Below are 19753 nucleotides of genomic sequence, written 5' to 3'. Positions count from 1 at the left end.
CTTCCAATGAACACCCAGGACTGATGTCCTTTAGGATGGACTGGTTGGATCTCCTTGCAGTCCAAGGGACTCTCAAGAGTCTTCTCCAACACCACAGTTCAAAAGCATCAATTTTCTGTGCTCAGCTTTCTTTCCAACTCTCACATCCATATGTGACTACTGGAAAAACCATAGCCTTGACTAGACAGACCTTTGTTGGCAAAGTCTCTGTCCCAAGGACCCTGCTTCTCTGGGACTCCACTAAAAGAAGTCCTGTATAACCTGCATAACCATAAAGGAGTACCTGCATAACCTCCCCTTGCCTGCCTGGATGAGAGGCCAGCGTTCTTGCTTCTGCAGCATCTCAGTGTCGTTTCCTGTCTCCAAACTCTAGCTTTGAGTTTCATGTAGATTATGTCCCCTACTGCCCAATCAAGATGTGTCTATTGATGACTCCTAACTCTGGGTTATTGTCTTTCGTTTCTCTAGGTTCTAGCTCCTCGCTCACTGTCACTGCCTTCAGTACTATGCCTATCTAAATTATTGGCAATTTCAATTCACAAGTTGATTATTCTTTAACACTCCAATTTCTCCATTCCTTGAACCCACCTCCTCCAATAATCTTGTCTTCCCCTACATTGCCCACTCATTCCCATGTTCATCACCAGGATTGGCTACATAATTTGTGGGGCCCAGAGAAAAATTAAAATTTAGGGTCCCTGTTTAAAAGTTATTTAGAATTTGGGGATGGTAACAGCAGTACAGGTACTTGGAGTAACCAAGTACAGGGCTCTCTGAGTCGGGCCCTGTGTGGCTGCATAAGATTGCATGCCATAAAGCCAGCCTCACTTGTAACTTTTACCATATAATTGCCAATAATGGGAGCCTTCTCATAATGTGAATTTCATGCATCCCACTCACTTCGTCCTAAACATCTTCTCTTTCTCTAGTATACGGACCCCGACATTCCCTTGACCCCACAGATCTTCCAGCCCATCAATCCTATCACTTTTCAGGGTTTTTGCTCACTTGTCTTCACTCCCTTCTTCATACAGATTAGACTGCTTGCCCACCATTATAATCACTTTTTTCAACTCCTTTACCGTCTTTCACTGTATTTCCTTAATTAGCAAACCCAGAATCCTGATTGAGCCCAACTCACTACAGCTGTATGTGGCTGTAGCCATGTTCACTATTCTCACTTAAATCAATGACCACAAATCTCAAGTGGACTCTTAATTCCTCCAAGTAGTCATTTATTTTCCTATTCCCCTCAAACAGTGATTCTATACCATTTGCTTTCTTCTTAAACCTTCAACATCTCACTCGTTACTGATGACTTCACTGAGAAGATTAAAGCATCGGGAGAGAATTTCCAAATTCCCATCACCACACATAACAGTATCTGCAGGCATAGACTCTGCCTTTATTACCATGGATGAACTTTGCATGCTCATCTGCAAAGCTAATCCTTCCTATTTCCACTGGTTGTCATCCACTTTCATCTATTCAAGGACACAGCTCTAGCAATTTTTTTCCCCTCTCTCTGATTCATTATTATTCTTTGCACAACAGTCAGGGTAGTCCTTTTTAAAAATATGAGTCAGATCATGTCATTCCTCTGCATAAAAATATGGTCTAGTGAATATTGAAAAAGAAAGATAAAACTGGTGTGGTGTATGTGTGTGTGTGTGATGGGATGTTTCTGTCTTAAGTCTTTTTAAAAAGCTCTATAATTAAGACAATGAGGAACTAGCTCTGTAGTGGAAGAAACATTAATGGAATAAAATAGCCCAGAAACAGACGCATAAATATGTAAAAACTTGATATATGACTGAGCTGGCATAACTAATCAGTGAGGAGGGGAGGGACTGTTTGTTAAATGGTAATGGTAATGTTTTCATGTGGGAGCAAATAAAATTGGATTCTTGCTTCACATTCTAATTGAAGACCCAGTTGTAAAGAAACAAAGCACTAAACTTAGGAGAAATAAAAGGGACCAACTTAATGACCTTGAGTTAAGGAAGGCGTTCTTAAATCATGAAAAGTACCAGTCAGAAGATAAGATTAATAAAACTCACTATATTAAAATTGGAGAAGGCAATGGCACCCCACTCCAGTACTCTTGCCTGGAAAATCCCATCAATGGGGGAGCCTGGTAGGCTGCAGTCCATGGGGTTGCGAAGAGTCAGACACGACTGAGCGACTTCACTTTCACTTTCCACTTTCATGCATTAGAGAAGGAAATGGCAACCCAGTCCAGTGTTCTTGCCTGGAGAATCCCAGGGATGGCGGAGCCTGGTGGGCTGCTGTCTATGGGGTTGCACAGAGTCGGACACGACTAAAGCGACTTAGCAGCAGCATATTAAAATTAAAACTTCTATTTCTCAAAATATACTACAAATATAGTATCTACTTTTGCGATAAAGTCCACAATTTGGGAGAAGATAATGGCAACCCTAATGTAAAATGAGAACATTAATGTACAATAAGAAAATGATAAGTACAATGACCAATAAATAAATGAAAAGTTGCTTCACTAATAATCAGGGAAATAGAAATGAAGCCACATTAGATTGGAGAAGGAAATGGCAACCCACTCCAGTGTTCTTGCCTGGAGGATCCCGGGGATGGGGGATCCTGCTGGGCCGCCGTCTATGGGGTCTCACAGAGTCAGACACGACTGAAATGCCTTAGCAGCAGCAGCAGCAGCCATATTAGATATCATTTCATACCAAATTGGCAAAGATGTAAGAGTTACTAATTCAAAATACTGGCTGTGATATGGAGCTTTACAAGTTTTATATGCTACTAATGAACGGACTGGATGGGGTGTAATTAGATACCAAAGCCTTAGAGGACAATTTGGCAAAATTTAGTAAAGTTGAAATGTGTAGAGTCCATGAGCCCAAGTGTCTACTCGTTCACATTGGGACTGTTGAAATTGACAATGCCAACATTTTATTACTTATTATAAAGCAAAGATCAGTGAAACTATGTATTTGTTACATTTAAATATACTTTAAAAGTCATAAGTATATTATAAAGTACAAATAAAAGTATAAATTACTGAAAATGTATATTCTCTAATATAAACTGTTATCAGATTAAATTAATCAAAATACAGTAATCAAAAATAACACTCCATAAAACTTTTAAATTACAATTAATAATAAAAATTTAAAATAAAAATAGCTTTTTAGTGCAATTTTGAGATTAGAAAAAACGGAGGGATGAAGGGAGGAAGAAAGAGGAATGTAGAAAGAAGGGATATCAGTGGTGTCATCCTTGAATTCTGAGGGGTTTTGGTGTAAGTTTTTCCATCTGTCAGAACTCTGTTTACACTAGTTGAGGGATGCTAAAGCCTTTGACTGTGTAGATCACAATAAACTGTGGAAAATTCTGAAAGAGATGGGAATACCAGACCACCTGACCTCCCTCTTGAGAAATCTGTATGCAGGTCAGGAAGCAACAGTTAGAACTGGACATGGAAAAACAGACTGGTTCCAAATAGGAAAAGAATTACATCAAGGCTGTATATTGTCACCCTGCTTATTTAACTTATATGCAGAGTACATCATGAGAAATGCTGGATTGGAAGAAACATAAGCTGGAATCAAGATTGCCGGGAGAAATATCAATAACCTCAGATATGCAGATGACACCACCCTTATGGCAGAAAGTGAAGAAGAACTCAAAAGCCTCTTGATGAAAGTGAAAGTGGAGAGTGAAAAAGTTGGCTTAAAGCTCAACATTCAGAAAACGAAGATCATGGCATCCGGGCCCATCACTTCATGGGAAATAGATGGGGAAACAGTGGAAACAGTATCAGACTTTATTTTTTTGGGCTCCAAAATCACTGCAGATGGTGATTGCCACCATGAAAATAAAAGACGCTTACTCCTTGGAAGGAAAGTTATGACCAATCTAGATAGCATATTCAAAAGCAGAGGCATTACTTTGCCAACAAAGGTCTGTCTAGTCAAGGCTATGGTTTTTCCAGAGGTCATGTATGGATGTGAGAGTTGGACTGTGAAGAAGGCTGAGCATGGAAGAATTGATGCTTTTGAACTGTGGTGTTGGAGAAGACTCTTGAGAGTCCCTTGGACTGCAAGGAGATCCAACCAGTCCATTCTGAAGGAGATCAGCCCTGGGATTTCTGTGGAAGGAATGATGCTAAAGCTGAAACTCCAGTACTTTGGCCACCTCATGCAAAGAGTCAACTCATTGGAAAAGACTCTGATGCTGGGAGGGATTGGGGGCAGGAGGAGAAGGGGACAACAGAGGATGAGATGGCTGGATGGCATCACTGACTTGATGGATGTGGGTCTGAGTGAACTCTGGGATTTGGTGATGGACAGGGAGGCCTGGCATGCTGCAATTCATGGGATCGCAAAGAGTCGGACACGACTGAGCAACTGAACTGAACTGAAAGATGTAAGAAAATCTTTTCTTATGATTTGTTCATCTTCAAACAAACATCTCTTGTTCTGCAACTTGGAAAAAATCTTTTATGAACATTTGACTCTTTGTAGTAGTTAATATCTCTTTGCTGAAACCAAGCTACAGAGTTTGTTATTTAAGCCTTTAGTAATCTAAGCTGTTAACTTTCTAGATTCCAGAAAATTGCCACTGCTCTGAAACAGCCTTTGTCCAAACACAAAGCAAAACAAAGAGATAAAAAGGTCCCGCCACTAATTATATATTATTTTTGCCAGCAAGCTCACCCCTTTAATCCCTTTTGAAGTCCACTATTTCGTGGTAAAGGCTATGTGTTAATTCTCCAGTAATTTTCTTTTAAGGAGGTTTTACTTTTTTCAATATTTAGGAAAAAGATTTTTCAAAAAACAGACGTAAAGTGAATGCAATCTTAACATATGTATCCCCCTGTGACTTTAAGAGGATAGGGTGAAATATCATCAGGAAAATGCAAAGGAAAACAACAAAAAGGTAAAGCACACACCTAGAAAGGCCAAAAACCAAAACACTGACACCACAAACTGCTGTCAAGGATGTAGGGCAACAGCAACTCTCTTTCATTGCTGGTGGAAATGCAAATGGTCCTGCCTCTTTGGAAGACAATTTGGTGGTCCTTACAAAACTAAACATACTACTACCATACAATTTATCAATCGTGCTCCTTGGTATTTACTCAAAGGAGTTGAAGACTTATGTCCATACAAAAAAAGCTTCATGCAGATGTTTATAGTATCTTTACCCATAATTGCCAACATTTAGAAGTAACCAAAATGTCTTTCAGTAGGTGAATGGATAAATAAACTGTAGTACAGCCAGACAACGAAATCTTTTTCAATGCTAAAAAGAAATGAGTTATCAAACCATGCAAAACACACGGAGAAACTTTAAATTCATATTACTAAGTGAAATAAGCCAATATGAAAAAGCTACATACTATACGATTCCAGCTATATGACATCATAGGAAAGGCAGAACTATGCAGATGATACCACCCTTATGGCAGAAAGCGAAGAAGAACTAAAAAGCCTCTTGATGAAAGTGAAAGAGGAGAGTGAAAAAGTTGGCTTAAAACTCAACATTCAGAAAACTAAGATCATGGCATCTGGTCCCATCACTTCATGGCAAATAGATGGGGAAACAGTGGAAACAGTGTCAGACTTTATTTTTCTGGGCTCCAAAATCACTGCAGATGGTGACTGCAGCCATGAAATTAAAAGACGCTTACTCCTTGGAAGGAAAGTTATGACCTACCTAGACAGCATATTAAAAAGCAGAAACATTACTTTGCCAACAAAGGTCCATCTAGTCAAGGCTGTGGTTTTTCCTGTGGTCATGTATGGATGTGAGAGTTGGACTATAAAGAAAGCTGAGCACTGAAGAATTGATGCTTTTGAAGTGTGGTGTTGGAGAAGACTCTTGAGAGTCCCTTGGACTGCAAGGAGATCCAACCAGTCCATCCTAAAGGACATCAGTCCTGAATATTCATTGGAAGGACTGATGTTGAAGCTGAAACTCCAATACTTTGGCCACCTGATGCAAAGAACTGACTCATTGGAAAAGACCCTGATGCTGGGCAAGATTGAAGGTGGGAGGAGAAGGGGATTACAGAGGATGAGATGGTTGGATGGCATCACTGACTCAATGGACATGAGTTTGAGTAAACTCTGGGAGTTGGTGATGGACAGGGAGGCCTGGCGTGCTGCAGTCCATGGGGTCGCAAAGAGTCGGACATGACTGAGCAACTGAACTGAACTGAACTGATGGAGACAGTAAAAAGATCAGTGGTTGCCAGGGGTGAGAAGTGAGGAGGGATGAATAAAGGATTTTTAGGGTAGCAAAAGTACTCCATATGATATTATCATTATATGTTTGTATAGATCATACAGTGTCAACAGTGAACCCTAATGTAAACTGTGGACTATGGTGATCATAATGTATCAGTATAGTTTCCTCGATTATAACAAATATACCACTCTGGTGAGGGAGGTTGATAATGAGGGCATAGTGCATTTTTGGAGGGGCAGGGAGTATATGGGAACTCTGTATCTTCCTCTCAAATTTTCTGTGAACCTAAAACTGCTCTGAATAAAAATGAAAAAAAAAAAAAAAAAAAAAGAGGGGGAAAGGGTGACTTCAGGCTGATTCTCTTGGGGAGAGAAGAGGAGCAATAGGTAAATGGGTTTACTTGGTGTGTGTATTCCTGTCTTAACAGGTCTCAAGTCTTATAAAACTGTGATAATCAATATCACAATATTGTCATATTTATGTACCACTATAACCAGCCACATGGCACCTCTGCCATCCAGGCACTGTTCAAAGACCTGGCAGAGCAAGGCAGCGAGCTGATTCAGGGCACCTAGTGCTTCAGGTCAGGCATGCTGGGGTGGGGCACTTCATCAGTAGGAAAGAAGGGGAACTTTTGAAAATATACATTTATCACACTGAATTTTAATTATCCATTTCCTCATCTGTAATTTGGGGCTTCCCTGGTGGCCAGGTAAAGAATTCACCTGAAATGCAGGTCTGAATCCTTGGTCAGGAAGATCCCCTAGAGAAGGAAATGGCAACCCACTCCAGTATTCTTGCTGGAGAATCCCATGGACAGAGGAGCTGGGCAGGGTATACAGTCCATGGGGTCGCAGAGAGTCAGACATGACTCAGTGTCTCAACAACAACATCTGTAGCTCACACTCAGATCAGAATAGTTTCTGCTTTGTTCACTCTAGCACATTACCTGTCCCATAGTATATTCTCACTATTTGTTGGGTTGCATTGAATTATCTTAGTAAGAAATGTGCCAAACATATATGAAAAATCTAACCAACAAAATACTTCACAGAACAAAAGGAGGTGGAATGTTTTTGAACTGAAAGACTATTGTAAAAATATAAACACTTACCAAATTATATTTTAATCTGTAGTCCTAACTTCAACCTACCCCTGATCTCTAGACTCATTTTTCCAACTATTTAACATCTTCTCTTGGATGTCTGTTAGGCATTTCAAACTTAGTATGTCCAGTACCAATATATATACGTGTGTGCTGGATATTTTCCGTATCTCCAGTTCCTTTTTCTAATTTTACCCACTCTGCTCTGTGCTCTGACTTTTATGGGCTCCTTTGCTCTCAGACTTCTGATTGGTTCAATCAGTGGGAGACATGTATAAAAAGAGTACACGTGGAAATAGATAAAAGGATGTGAAACCAAAAAGGATAAAATAGAACATTTGTTGGCTGAATTCATCAGTAAAGGCACACTCAGCCAGGATTTGAAGTTAGTATATTAGCTCATGTACCTGGGGGTGTCATAAACATTTTGCTAGACTGGTAAATTAAAGCATGGAGTTAATAATGGCTTACATTCCATAGAGATTCAAATGCTAAAATTTCCTTGGCATTCTACAGAGAAAGGAATCTAAAAATTCAGGGAGATGAGAATGTTATAAGTGTATTTATGCAAGCTATTTAGTTATTTCTCTCCCCCCTTTACATGACAGTGCTGTGCTTAGTCCTTGTCATTTCTGAATCTGCCACCCCATGGACTGGAGCCTGCCAGGCTCCTCTGTCCTTGGGCAAGAATACTGGAGTGGGTTGCCATGCCCTCCTCCAGGGGATCTTCCCAACCCAGGTCTCCCGCATTGCAGGCTGATTCTTTATGGTCTGAGTCACCAGGGAAGCCCCTTAGGTGATTTAATGATGCCCTAAAAAATAATTGCAAGGAGAGTACCAGCATCTTTGAAAAACTCTGGCTCTGTGCTGTAAGCTAGAACTGACATTGAGAAATTCTACAATGGAACTGGGTTCCCTGATTTTAGTGGAAATAATGGGGTGTGCTTAGGTATTGGCATTCAGTGAGAGACAAAGATAGCCAGTTATCATAAACCACAGGGATGTAACAGTATAAGAAACAGCTTACTGTACATCTGTGGTGATGTTTAATTGATTCACTGGATTGCAAAGCAGAGAATGATGATGGACAGTCAAAAGTTCTGTTGGGTATAAAGTAAACAGAGAACTTCTAGGTCTGGTGGAAGAACCCTGACTTGGGTCACAGAATAGGGATTCTTGGGTGTCTTATTCAACTTATAGATTTAATCCAGTTCACAGTCTCAGATCACTTTCATTGAAAGGAATGTTGGGCTTCTGGGTTCTTTTAAGGAAGGAATGTGACAACATTTCAAGCCTTTCCCAGAAAAACCTACAGGGGGACTATATACTGGAAAAAGGAAAAGTGCTCATGTTTTTGAAGGTTATTTGATAGTGGCTCTGGACTGAGGCTAATCCTCAGAGACCCAAATGTTCCAGAGACCCTGATTCAGGAATTCAGAATTAGAACTCCTGAGGTCAGGGGATATAAGAAATTTTGACCTGAGTCTATTTCGAGTGGGCTCAGTGGGACCATGGGACCATCCTATGGTTATTTCTCCAGTTCCAGAATGTACTTAAATACTTCATTGTTGTTCAGTCACTAGGTCATGTCTGACTCTTTGCGACCCCATGCACTGCAGCACGACAGACTTCTCTTCCTTCACTATCTCCTAGAGTTTGCTCAGACTCATGTCCATTGAGCCTGTGATGTCATCCAACCATCTTGAGGTGTTTATGGTGGCTCAGACAATAATGAATTTGTCTGCAATGCAGGAGAACTGGGTTTGAGCCCTGGGTCAGGAAGATCCCTGGAGAAGGGAATGGCAACCCACTCCAGCATTCTTGCCTGGAGAATCCCATGGATCGAGGAGCCTGGCGGGCTACAGTCCATGGAGTCCCAAAAAGTTGGACATGACTGAGTGACTAACACTTACACACTTGGAAACTGGCACAATCTTATTGGTTCTTTGAATCATAGAATGAGTACTATTGTAGTGGGAAGGACCAAACATGAGCTCCTATAACTGCTTTCATCTTCCAAGAGAGTAAACTGAAGCAATTCACATCCCTAGAAGAAATTTCTATTCTAAGAGCACCATCAAATCATGAAATGTGTGCTGTGTTGATTCCTGCCACATTCTCATTTAGCTCACCCATCTGGCCAGTGCAATCACTAGATACATCTTGGAGAATGACTATGAATTATTACAACATTAATCCATGGTTATTGTATTTTCAACTGCTGTTCTAGATGTGCACATTTTGGGGGATAGAATAATCACAAATCTGGCACCTAGGCCTATGAAAAGATTTGCTGTAGGTCAAGCAAAAGCAAGCCATCTATCTATCTGAAATTCCTAGCAAAGTACTCAGAACCAATTTGCCTTCATTTGAGAAGAATAGTACACAGGCATGGTCTTCCCACAGAGATTTATCTTCTTCTGGTGCAATATAACCCAGGACATTGATTATCTTAATGTCCTTAAAAAATGATGTTGGTTCATTTCTGAATTTGTTCCTATTGATTAACATTTCTCCTTCCCTTTAATAGGAATATTTAGATAACATTCTGACATTTTACCTTATTTGGTGATGGATACTTTTGTATTCTTATAAATATTATTGAACACATTTCTAAGGGTGCAAGTAAGCTACTTGGAAAGAATTAAATATTTTTGAGTCTTACTTAAAATCTTTTTTCGGTGGGACAAGAGAAGCCTTGAGTAAAGGGAAGTTATTGTGTAGATTGGATAAAAAAGCAGGACTCGAGTTTATGTTTCCTATAAGACACCTGATATAAAAATAAAGACAGAAAATTGTGATTCCACTGTCCACTGGGGAACAGCAAACTTGTTGAAATTCTCAGAATAAAGTCTAATAATTAACTGAAAAAAATAAAGACACAATTAGGTTAAAAGTTAATTGATGGGGAAAATATATCCTATTAACACTAATAAAAGTAAAGCTAACAGTATCAGCTAAAGTAGACTTCAGAGCAGGGACTCTAACCAGGAATAAATAAGGGGATTTTCAAAGAGATAAAGGTGTCAATTAATCAAGAGGATATACCAACCCTAAATGTTTATACACGTAAGTATTTTTTACAAAATGCATAAAGGATAGATGTTTTTCCAAAGAAGATATACAAATACAAGAGATATATGAAAAGGTGCTCAACCTGATGATTACTAATCATCGGGGAAATTGAAATCAAAATCACAGTGAGGTATAACCTCATACCAGTTAAAATTATTGTTGTGTAGTTGCTAAGTTGTATCTGACTCTTCTGTGACTCCATGGACTGCAGTCCACCATGCTCCTCTGTCCATGGGATTTCCCAGGCAAGAATACTGGAATGAGTTGTCATTTCCTTCTCCAGGGGATCTTTCCAACCCAAGGAGCGACCCGCGTCTCCTGCATTGGCAGGCAAGGGCTTTAGCACTGAGCCATTAGGGAAACCCATCTGCTGGAAGAGCTATCATCAAAGAGACAAGAGATAACAAGTGTAGGTAAAGGTATGGAGAGAAGGGAACCCTTGTGCACTCTTGGTGGGAATGCAAAGTGATACAGCCACTACAAAAAATAGTATAGAGGTTCCTCAAAAAAGTAAAAATAGAACTACCATGTTATTCATTAATCCCACTTCTGAGTATATGGCCAAAGGGAATGAAAACAAGATATCTAAGAAATATCTGTACTCCCTTATTCATTGCAGAATTATTCACAACAGCCAAGATAAAGAAACCCTACATGTCCATCAGCTGATGAATGGATAAAGAAGATGTGGTATGTATAAACAGTAGAATATTATTCAATCATGTTAAACAGAGGTAAATGCCGTCAGAGATAAATGGTATCACTTATACATGGAATCAAAAAAAAAAAAAAACCTGTTGATTAAGAGACAAGGAACAAAAATTCACACTACCATCTAAGTTGATGCACAAAAAACAGCCCTACTAGGAATAGAAGGGCTAAAAACATAGTTAATGGGAAAAGACTGAATACTTTTCCACAAGGTCAGAAAATGACGAGGATTTTTGCACTCATCACTTCCACATTGTTCTAAAACTCTCAGATATTGCAATAAGGCAAGAAAAAAAAAACGGAACAGAAACATTGAAATGGGAGAAGTACAGTTCTCTTAATTGTAGATGGCATATAGAAAATCATACAGAAATTCTACCCAAAAAGCCACTAGACCAATAAGTGAATTTAGCACGGTTGCAGGATACAAGTTCAATACATAAAAATTAATTGTGTATCCACTCACTTGCATTGAATAAGTGGAAAGTGAAATTAAAATAATTTTAAAATGTAAATCATTAAAACCTGTTATCATTTAAAATAACATCAAGCATATGAAATTTTAGGGATACATTTGACCCAAAGATATACAAGATCTGTTACAAAACATTTTTGAGAATTACATTGGGTCCATTGGACCAAACTGGAAATAACCTAAATGTATGAAAATGTTAGTTGCTCAGTCATGTCTGATTCTTTGCTACCCCATGGACTGTAGCCCACCAGGCTCCTCTGTCCATGGAATTCTCCAGGCAAGAATACTGGAGTGGGTTGCCATTCCCTTCTCCAGGGGATCTTCCTGACCCAGGGATTGAACTTGGGTCTCCCTCATTGCAGGCAGATTCTTAACTGTCTGAGACATCAGGGAAGCCTAAATGAATACTTATGTATAGATTATGACATATGCAATCAATAAATAGTAAGTAATCATAAAATTATGATGTATATTTGCTTTCTTTGATGTGGAAATGTACCTGTTATACATTGAAAAAGAAGTTGTACCTATGACTGATTCATGTTGATGTATGGCAGAAATTAACACAATATTGTAAAGCAATTATCCTTCAATTAAAAACTTTAAAGTCACAAATCATCATATATATAATGAGTAATTTATGTACATACATAATATTCACTTATACATGCATATGAATAGAGAACAGTCTGGAGAAATGTGTGCTGAAATATCAAGAAAGGTGATTTCTGAGTGGTGAGACTGAGATAATTTCTGCTCTCTTTTTTATACCTTTCTCAACATTTGATTTTTCTAAAACAAATAAGCTTGATTTTTTTCTTACTTTCTGAACTCAAGTCTTTCCAAAGATCTCAGAATATGAGAGCTGGAAATGACTCTTGGGATCTCTCTCACTCACTAGTTTCTGTTGTTGCCATAAGTCATGGTTTAAGTTCTTCTTACCTGCAACCTTCCTATGACGACAAAAAGTCCCCCCTTTCTCTTCACACCAGCAGCTGAATCCTTTATATCTCCAAATATCTATTCCATTTTGACTCTGCTGACTATAAAGCTAGACCCAGTTCCAACTTCTAATAGTCAAGTCACCTACCAGTGTTTTGCACGTTGGTGTTTTCTGCACAGTGTATCAGGCTGTGAGATCAGGTTACATTTCCTGTCCGTGCTTACCACAGAGCAGTCTGGTGGGTGATAATGTGCTGCTAGATCAACTTTCCTCTGTGACTTCCTTCCTTTATTTCTAATCTTCTCTCTAATAACCTCATTTATATCTGTGAAAGCATGGAAGTTGGTATCCTGCTATTCTAGCACAGCAAAGAAGAAAGGGTAGTTCTCTAAGAAGCAAAATGCAAGATTCCCCATATTAGGATCTACTGCCAAGCCCAATGCTTGGAAGGCCCCTGCTTGGGCACTTTAAAGAGTTCCAAAAGGATCACCTTGAGCATTAGAACTAGGGACATTGGTAAGAAAGGCAGGATAACAATATATTAACAGTTTGATCTTGGACCTCTTAGTTAATAAGAAGCTCCATTCCATTTCCCACAAAATAGGGATATATCACCTACCAAGGATGGCTTTCCAAAGCATAAATAATTGATGTAACATGCTTAGCACAATTTTTGGCTCATGGAAAGCACCTTCATAGTGGCTCTTGTTGCACTGATGTAGAAAAACAGGCTAACACTGGAGTTGTAGATAATTGTGACTTTGCTCACACAGGGTGTATACTGGAATATGAATTGCTTTGTGACCTTCTCAGAGGAATCTTTCCTGAACCCAACCTAAGGTAGACTCTGCCCTTGCTGAAACGTGCCTCTGATTTGTTTTCACTTTATTGGCTCATCTCACTGGAATGTCATTTCATGAGGGCAGGACTAGTGTCTGTACTATTTATCACTATTTCACCAATGCATAGGACCATGCCTAGAACATAGTGGGCACTCAGTGTGTGCTGTTGAATGAACGAGTGACGGTTTTAGTCACCCTCCAAGTCCTATCTTCCATGTAGGCTCTTGACTCCTTGATCAGTGAGTCATTCCTTTTTCTCAGTTCCTGCTGCTGCTAAGTCGCTTCAGTCGTGTCCGACTCTTAGAGACCCCATGGACTGCAGCCTACCAGGCTCCTCCATCCATGGGATTTTCCAGGCAAGAGTACTGGAGTGGGGTGCCATTGCCTTCTCCCCTCTCAGTTCCTATCATGCCCTAATGTAAGTCATCAGTTATCATACACCTCACAGGGTCCATTTACTTCTCTATCTTTCCCTCTAGACCCTGAGGTGTATTGAAGGCATTAACTGAGTATCTACTATAGTGCTTGACATAAAAGCGCAAGTTTAGTCGCTCAGTCGTGTCCAACTCTTTGCAACCTCATGAACTGTAGCCTACCAGGCTCCTCTGTCCATGGGATTTTCCAGGCAAGAGTACTGGAGTGGGGTGCCATTTCCTTCTCCAGAGGATCTTCCTGACCCAGGGATTGAACCCAGGTCTCCCATATTGTAGGCAGATGCTTTACCGTCTGAGCCACCAGGGAAGTCCTTGACATGGGAGACTTTAAAAAATTGTTGAACAATTAACAATTGAATGGTCTATACTGATGTGATAAAATTTCATAAGAACTATGAAAGGGGCCGAAAGGTTTTGAGGGGGCTGTTTGATCTGAGCCTTAAGGCCGAGGGTGCCTGAAATTTTGTTTGCCTTTGAGTGACATGGGCAGGGAAGAGGGTGACCCTTGACCAAGGGCAGGTGTCTGATGGACATTTATTCCTGCCTCTCCATTTGATTTGTTATTATTATTTGCATTCAATTTTTTAGTGATTTTTGCTTTGGATGAATATTTAAGTTAGCATGATGTATCACAGAGCAGTTGTGCATAAATGTCAATCATTAAAGAGAATCCCGGTATAGGCTAGATTACCTATGCCGAAATCTTGACCGAGGTCCCTCCTATCTATTTCACATACTTGGCACCTCTTTTTAATTTTTAAAATGTATTATTCTTTTATTTTGGCTAAGCTGAGTCTTCATTGCTTTCATGTCGGCCTTTTCAAGTTGTGGTAAGCGGGGCCTGCCCTTGGCTGCGGTGCTCGGTCTTCTCACTGCGGCGCTTTCACATGTTGCAGAGCACAGGCTCTAGGCGCACGGGCTCAGCAGTCGTGGTGCATGGTTTAGTTGCTCCACGACAAGTGGAATCTTCTTGGACCAGGGATCAAACCCATGTCTCCTGCATTGGCAGGCAGATTCTTCTCCACTGTGTCACCAAGGAAGTCCCCCTTGCACCTTCTTCTACTTTCCATTCCCACTGCTTGCCCCACCACAGCAAGTTCCTCACCATCTCCCATCTAGAGACACAGCAGTCTCTACCGCCATCATTATCTGCCAGCTTCAGTACATTATCCTTATTAGATTGAAGTTCCCAAAACTCAGTACCAGTCTTGTCATTTCCCTTCTCAGAAACCATCCATGTTTCAGCATCAACTACAGAGTCATTCTTTTAAGACCTATAATATTACCCCAAACTGACTTTGTTTCCAAACTGCCTTTCCAGAACCCTGTGTGATTCCTATATGTTTTAAAATATCCCTTTTCTGGACCTATGTTCCTGCCTTTCCCCCAACCCACAATGCCTTCCATCTCATTTCTGTGTAACTAAATCTTATCCACTCTTTTAAATCCCAACTCAAATACCACCTCCTCAAAGAAGACTTTACTAATCATCTCCTCTGATTTTAAATTTGTATAAAACTGTCTCTTCTGAAATTTATACTTTACCCTTATTTTATTTATTTACATGTTGAAAAAATTGCAAGTTGCCTATTGGAATCACCTTAGAATCCCCCAGGGCCTTAGCACAGTGTTTGCATGGATAGTAGGGCCTCACTACATTTTTATAAACATTTTTTAAAATTAAATCCACAACCTTTTCTTCCCCATTTATTCCTCCTAAATTTCCCAGCTATAAGCAATATTGTGAATTTCCTATATACATTTCAAAAACTGTTTATGGATATATAGGGATATAGGCATACATTTTTTTTTACACAAATGGGATCATACTTAATATCTTGCCTTTTTCACATAATAGATCTTTGAATTTTTTCCATATTATATATGGATTTACTCAATCTTGCCAATGCCAATTTGCACATACTATAAGCAGTACTCTTGCCTGGCAAATCCCATGGGTGGAGGAGTCTGGTAGACTGCAGTCCATGGGGTCGTTAAGAGTCGGACACGACTGAAGCGACTTAGCAGCGGCATAAGCAGTAATGACTATAAGATACGTTTTTATTAATGAGATTTGGGGTCAAATGTTAGGCTTTCCCAATGGCTCAGCGGTAAAGAATCTCCCTGCAGTGCAGGAGCCGCAGGAGCTACGGGTTCAATCCCCCAGTAATGAAGACCCCCCCTGGAGAAGGGAATGGCTACCCACTCCAGTATTCTTGCCTGGAGAATCCGATGGACAAGAGAAGCCTGGCGGCCTACAGTCCTTGGTGTCGCAAAGATTCGGACACAACTTAGTGGCTGAATAGAAATCGAAACAAAGTGAAAGTGAAGTCGCTCAGTCATGTCTGACTCTTCGCGACCCCATGGACTGCAGCCCACCAGGCTCCTCCGTCCATGGGATTTTCCAGGCAAGAGTACTGGAGTGGGGTGCCATTGCCTTCTCCAGGGGATCTTCCTGACCCAGGGATTGAACCTGGGTTCTCCCGCATTGTAGGCAGCCGCTTTTACCGTCTGAGCCACCAGGGAAGCCCAGTGACTGAATTACAACCATTCAAAGAAGTTGCATTTAGCAAGTGTAAGGACTGTGATTGAATAACAACCATTCAATAAAGTTGCATTTAGCAAGTGTACGCACTATTACTTCCCCCAAATTGAATTTCTTCTGGGTATTTTCAGTTTTAATTCTGGACCACTGAATTGGTAAAAATGGTATCATCACATTATTCTTTTGTGTTTTTTTAGCTAATATTTTCTTATTCTTTCTTTTTCATATTCCATTTCAGAGAATCTCCTCCTTTTGCACTTTGTCTAGTTTCTATTGTTTTTTAAGAGCTCTTCCATGTTAATGAAGTTTTGATTTTCTTCTGTTGGTTTGTTGTTAACAGTTTTTTGTTGTTGTTATAATGGTCATATTTAGCCATCTGTTCTTTTTTGTTTCCTGGTTTTATGTCTTAGAAAGACTTTCTCAATTCCAGGAATATTTTTTAATAGTTCATGTTTTCTTTTAATACACATGGTTTCATTTAGAAAAAAGAAGTTCTGTATTAGAACCACTTTGAATTAACTTTAAGAAGTAAGAAAGGGATTCAGGTTATTTTTTCTAAGTGACCAGCCAAGTGTCCCAACACAGTTAATTATCATTCATCTTTTCCTCACTAATTTGAGATGATCTTTTAAATATAAAGTAAATTCTGTATGTATTTGGCTTTATTTCTACCAGACTCTATATTCTAAATATTTAATTGATCTCTCAGTACCAAACTCTTTTAATTATTGTAGTAATGTATTTTAGTATTTGGTAGAGCTAGTCCCCCTTCTTCTAATAAAAAACTTTTCTGGCTCTCTGGCAGGTTCCCTGTGTTTTATTTCCCATCTGGATAAACTTTACTATCTTTGAAGAGAAAATTTAAGATTCTGTTGATTTTTTTTTACTGAAAAAATGCTGAATTTATAGATTAATTGTGGTGAACTGGTAAGCTTCCAAATTGAATTCTTCCTTTCATTTAAGTCTTCTAGTAAGCTCCCCAGTGGATACTTAAGTTTGCACATTTCATATTATATTTATTCCTAGGTATTATTAATTATTGCTGATGTAAATGAGGTGTTTTATTATATTTTCTTACTAGTTATTATTTCAGTATGGAAGCTGTTGATTTTTAGATTTCAATTATAAAAGCTGATATCCCTACTGAATTTTTGGAAAGATTTTAGTAGTTATTTTTTTTCAGTTAAATCTAGATTTCAAAGGTATAAAGTCATGTCAACTGTAAATAATAATTTTACATCTTCCTTTTCAATTTTTACTTTTATTTATTTTGATTAATTACACTTGCTGATATCTCCTGGAAAATGTTACATAGTAGTGGTTGCAATCACTTTGGCTCATTCATGATTTTAGGGATAATTCTTCTAGTGCTTCATCTGGTGTTAAGGAAGCATCTATCTAGCTATATATGGTTAGGAGTGTGTAAGTGAGTGCATGCATGTGCACACATGAGTATGTGTTTAATTAAGGGGTAGATGCTGAATTTTATTTAATACCTTTTAAGCAAATTTGAATGAGTTATACAGTTTGCAACCTCTGACCTATTAATACACAATTAAACTAATAATTTTCCTGACATGGAACCATCCTTGATTTCTTAGATTGGCCCATAGTGTCTTTTAGCATAGTGTATTTTCTGCTTTAATATTTTACTGGCTTCTATTTTGTTTACTGAAAATTAAAAGTAAATGAAATTTAAATTGGTCTGTAGCTTTCTTGTGTTTGTGTGTTTTTTTTTGAAAAAAAAAAAATTTTTTTACCTTCATACACAGAAATTGAAAAAAAATAAGTAGAAAGAAGACGACAATTCAAGCTAAAAATGGGTAAAGGATAGGATGATGCAGTTCTCAAAAGAGAAATTAGTGATGGCTAAGAAATACATGAAAGCACTCTCGACATGACTGGCAACTTGAATTCAAACTGCTAACACCTGAAGCCTGCCTTTCTTATATCTGGATTCCTGGTGTCACATAACGAAAGAAGGACATCCCTGCCTATTCTGTCAGTAATGGCACTCTTTTTTGGCCTTGTAGCTCCCAGTTCTAAGAAGCACTGAAGCTTATCTTTGGAGACACTTGGGTTTTAATTCTTGTAACAGGTAAAGAAAAAGTTCAGTGGTCTCCACAAACAGGAGAATCCTTTAAAAATAGTAGATTTCCCCTGATATCTGTTTAAGATTGGTTTCTAAACTGGGCTAAGCAACTTCCTTCAGCAGTATGTCTCTGATGCTCTGGCTTAAACTTTCACATGAAACTCAGCTTCTTTGGAAACACCAGATGTGTTACAACACAAGCAAGCTATTGCAGACACCCCAGGGTCTGTTTCTACATCGACAAAATGGTGGCTTGCCTTGACAGACTACAAGCAGGATGAAGGGAAAGAATGTCTGCTGAAACCTTTTACAAATGTAACGAAGTTTGAAATGTTATTAGTATCTTAAAAATCACAAGCGGAGCCAGCCATGTAAAAACTAGGCCTCTCAGGTTAAAATCTCATGTTTTCCATACTAAATAAATCAGCCTCTATAGGAGAGGCACTTTCTCACATGGCTGCCTTCTCTTCTCTCTGCTCCCTTCCTATGCTGCCTGAAGCCTTATCCTCACCACCACCCCAACTTCTGCTGCTCCGCAGAGTCTGCGTGTGGAGAGAAGGAAAGGTGGAGGAGCTTAGACAGATGTGTTCCTTCCATTTCCTCATGGCAGTGTCTAGCTATTTCTCATTCTGCTCATCTGGGCTGCGGAGTCAGTGAGGCACAGTTTGTTTTCCACCTGGTTATCATATTAAGATATGATACACACTTAACATATGCATGGAAGGTGAGGCTACTCACGAGACACAGAGGCACAGGACTCCGGGCATAGACTCGCTGTCTCTTAACAAATAGTTGCCATCCACTCCTTCCTTGAGCAGCAAGGTCTCACAGTCTCGCTTGGACAGAGGGCCATGGTAATAAGGCAGATCCATGGGGAGCCCTCTGGTACCCCGAGTCGAGGGACGAATCTGAGGAGAGAATTGGAGGCAGCTGGCCTAAATGGGGCCTGTGGAAATACCACTTCTTGCTCTGGCTCGTAGGAGTGAGATGAGGTTATTCTGTGGGACTCAGATAGTTTCACAAGATTCAGGAAATGAGAGAGGTGGGGTGATGAAGTGACCAAGACACTTCAGCCTATAAGTGGCCTAAGTATGACTCACGGAAGTGGGTTAAACTATGTCTGAAATACACAGTGGAATCAACAATGATTGTGGTTCAAGCTCAATGCTGAACACAAGCTCCTCAGAACTGGTGGCAGCCGTCCTTGTATTTCACCCGAAGTCACCAGTTTTCAGCTTCTCTGGCTCGTGGCATCCCTTTCAGGGATGCTTTTGGCTGAAAGGGAATC

At 39.5% G+C, this 19753-nt stretch overlaps 1 protein-coding gene across 2 annotated transcripts in view; it reads right to left on the bottom strand.

Annotated features, from left to right (window-relative positions):
- SH2D1B (SH2 domain containing 1B) overlaps nucleotides 1–19474 on the bottom strand; it is a 31152-nt gene extending 11678 nt beyond the window's left edge. For both annotated transcript variants that reach the window (XM_006054492.4, XM_006054493.4), the window contains exon 1: nucleotides 19204–19474. In XM_006054492.4, the coding sequence (XP_006054554.1) occupies nucleotides 19204–19337 (134 nt within the window). In that variant the 5' untranslated portion in view covers nucleotides 19338–19474. The remainder of the gene's footprint in view (nucleotides 1–19203) is intronic.
- Between the last annotated feature and the right edge of the window lie 279 nt (nucleotides 19475–19753).

The sequence above is a fragment of the Bubalus bubalis genome, chromosome 6 (genome assembly GCF_019923935.1).
Source record: "Bubalus bubalis isolate 160015118507 breed Murrah chromosome 6, NDDB_SH_1, whole genome shotgun sequence".
In the NCBI taxonomy this organism is placed as follows: Eukaryota; Metazoa; Chordata; class Mammalia; order Artiodactyla; family Bovidae; genus Bubalus; species Bubalus bubalis.
The sequence above is the reverse complement of the archived record's forward strand: the minus strand, read 5'-3'. Positions and strand labels throughout refer to the sequence as shown.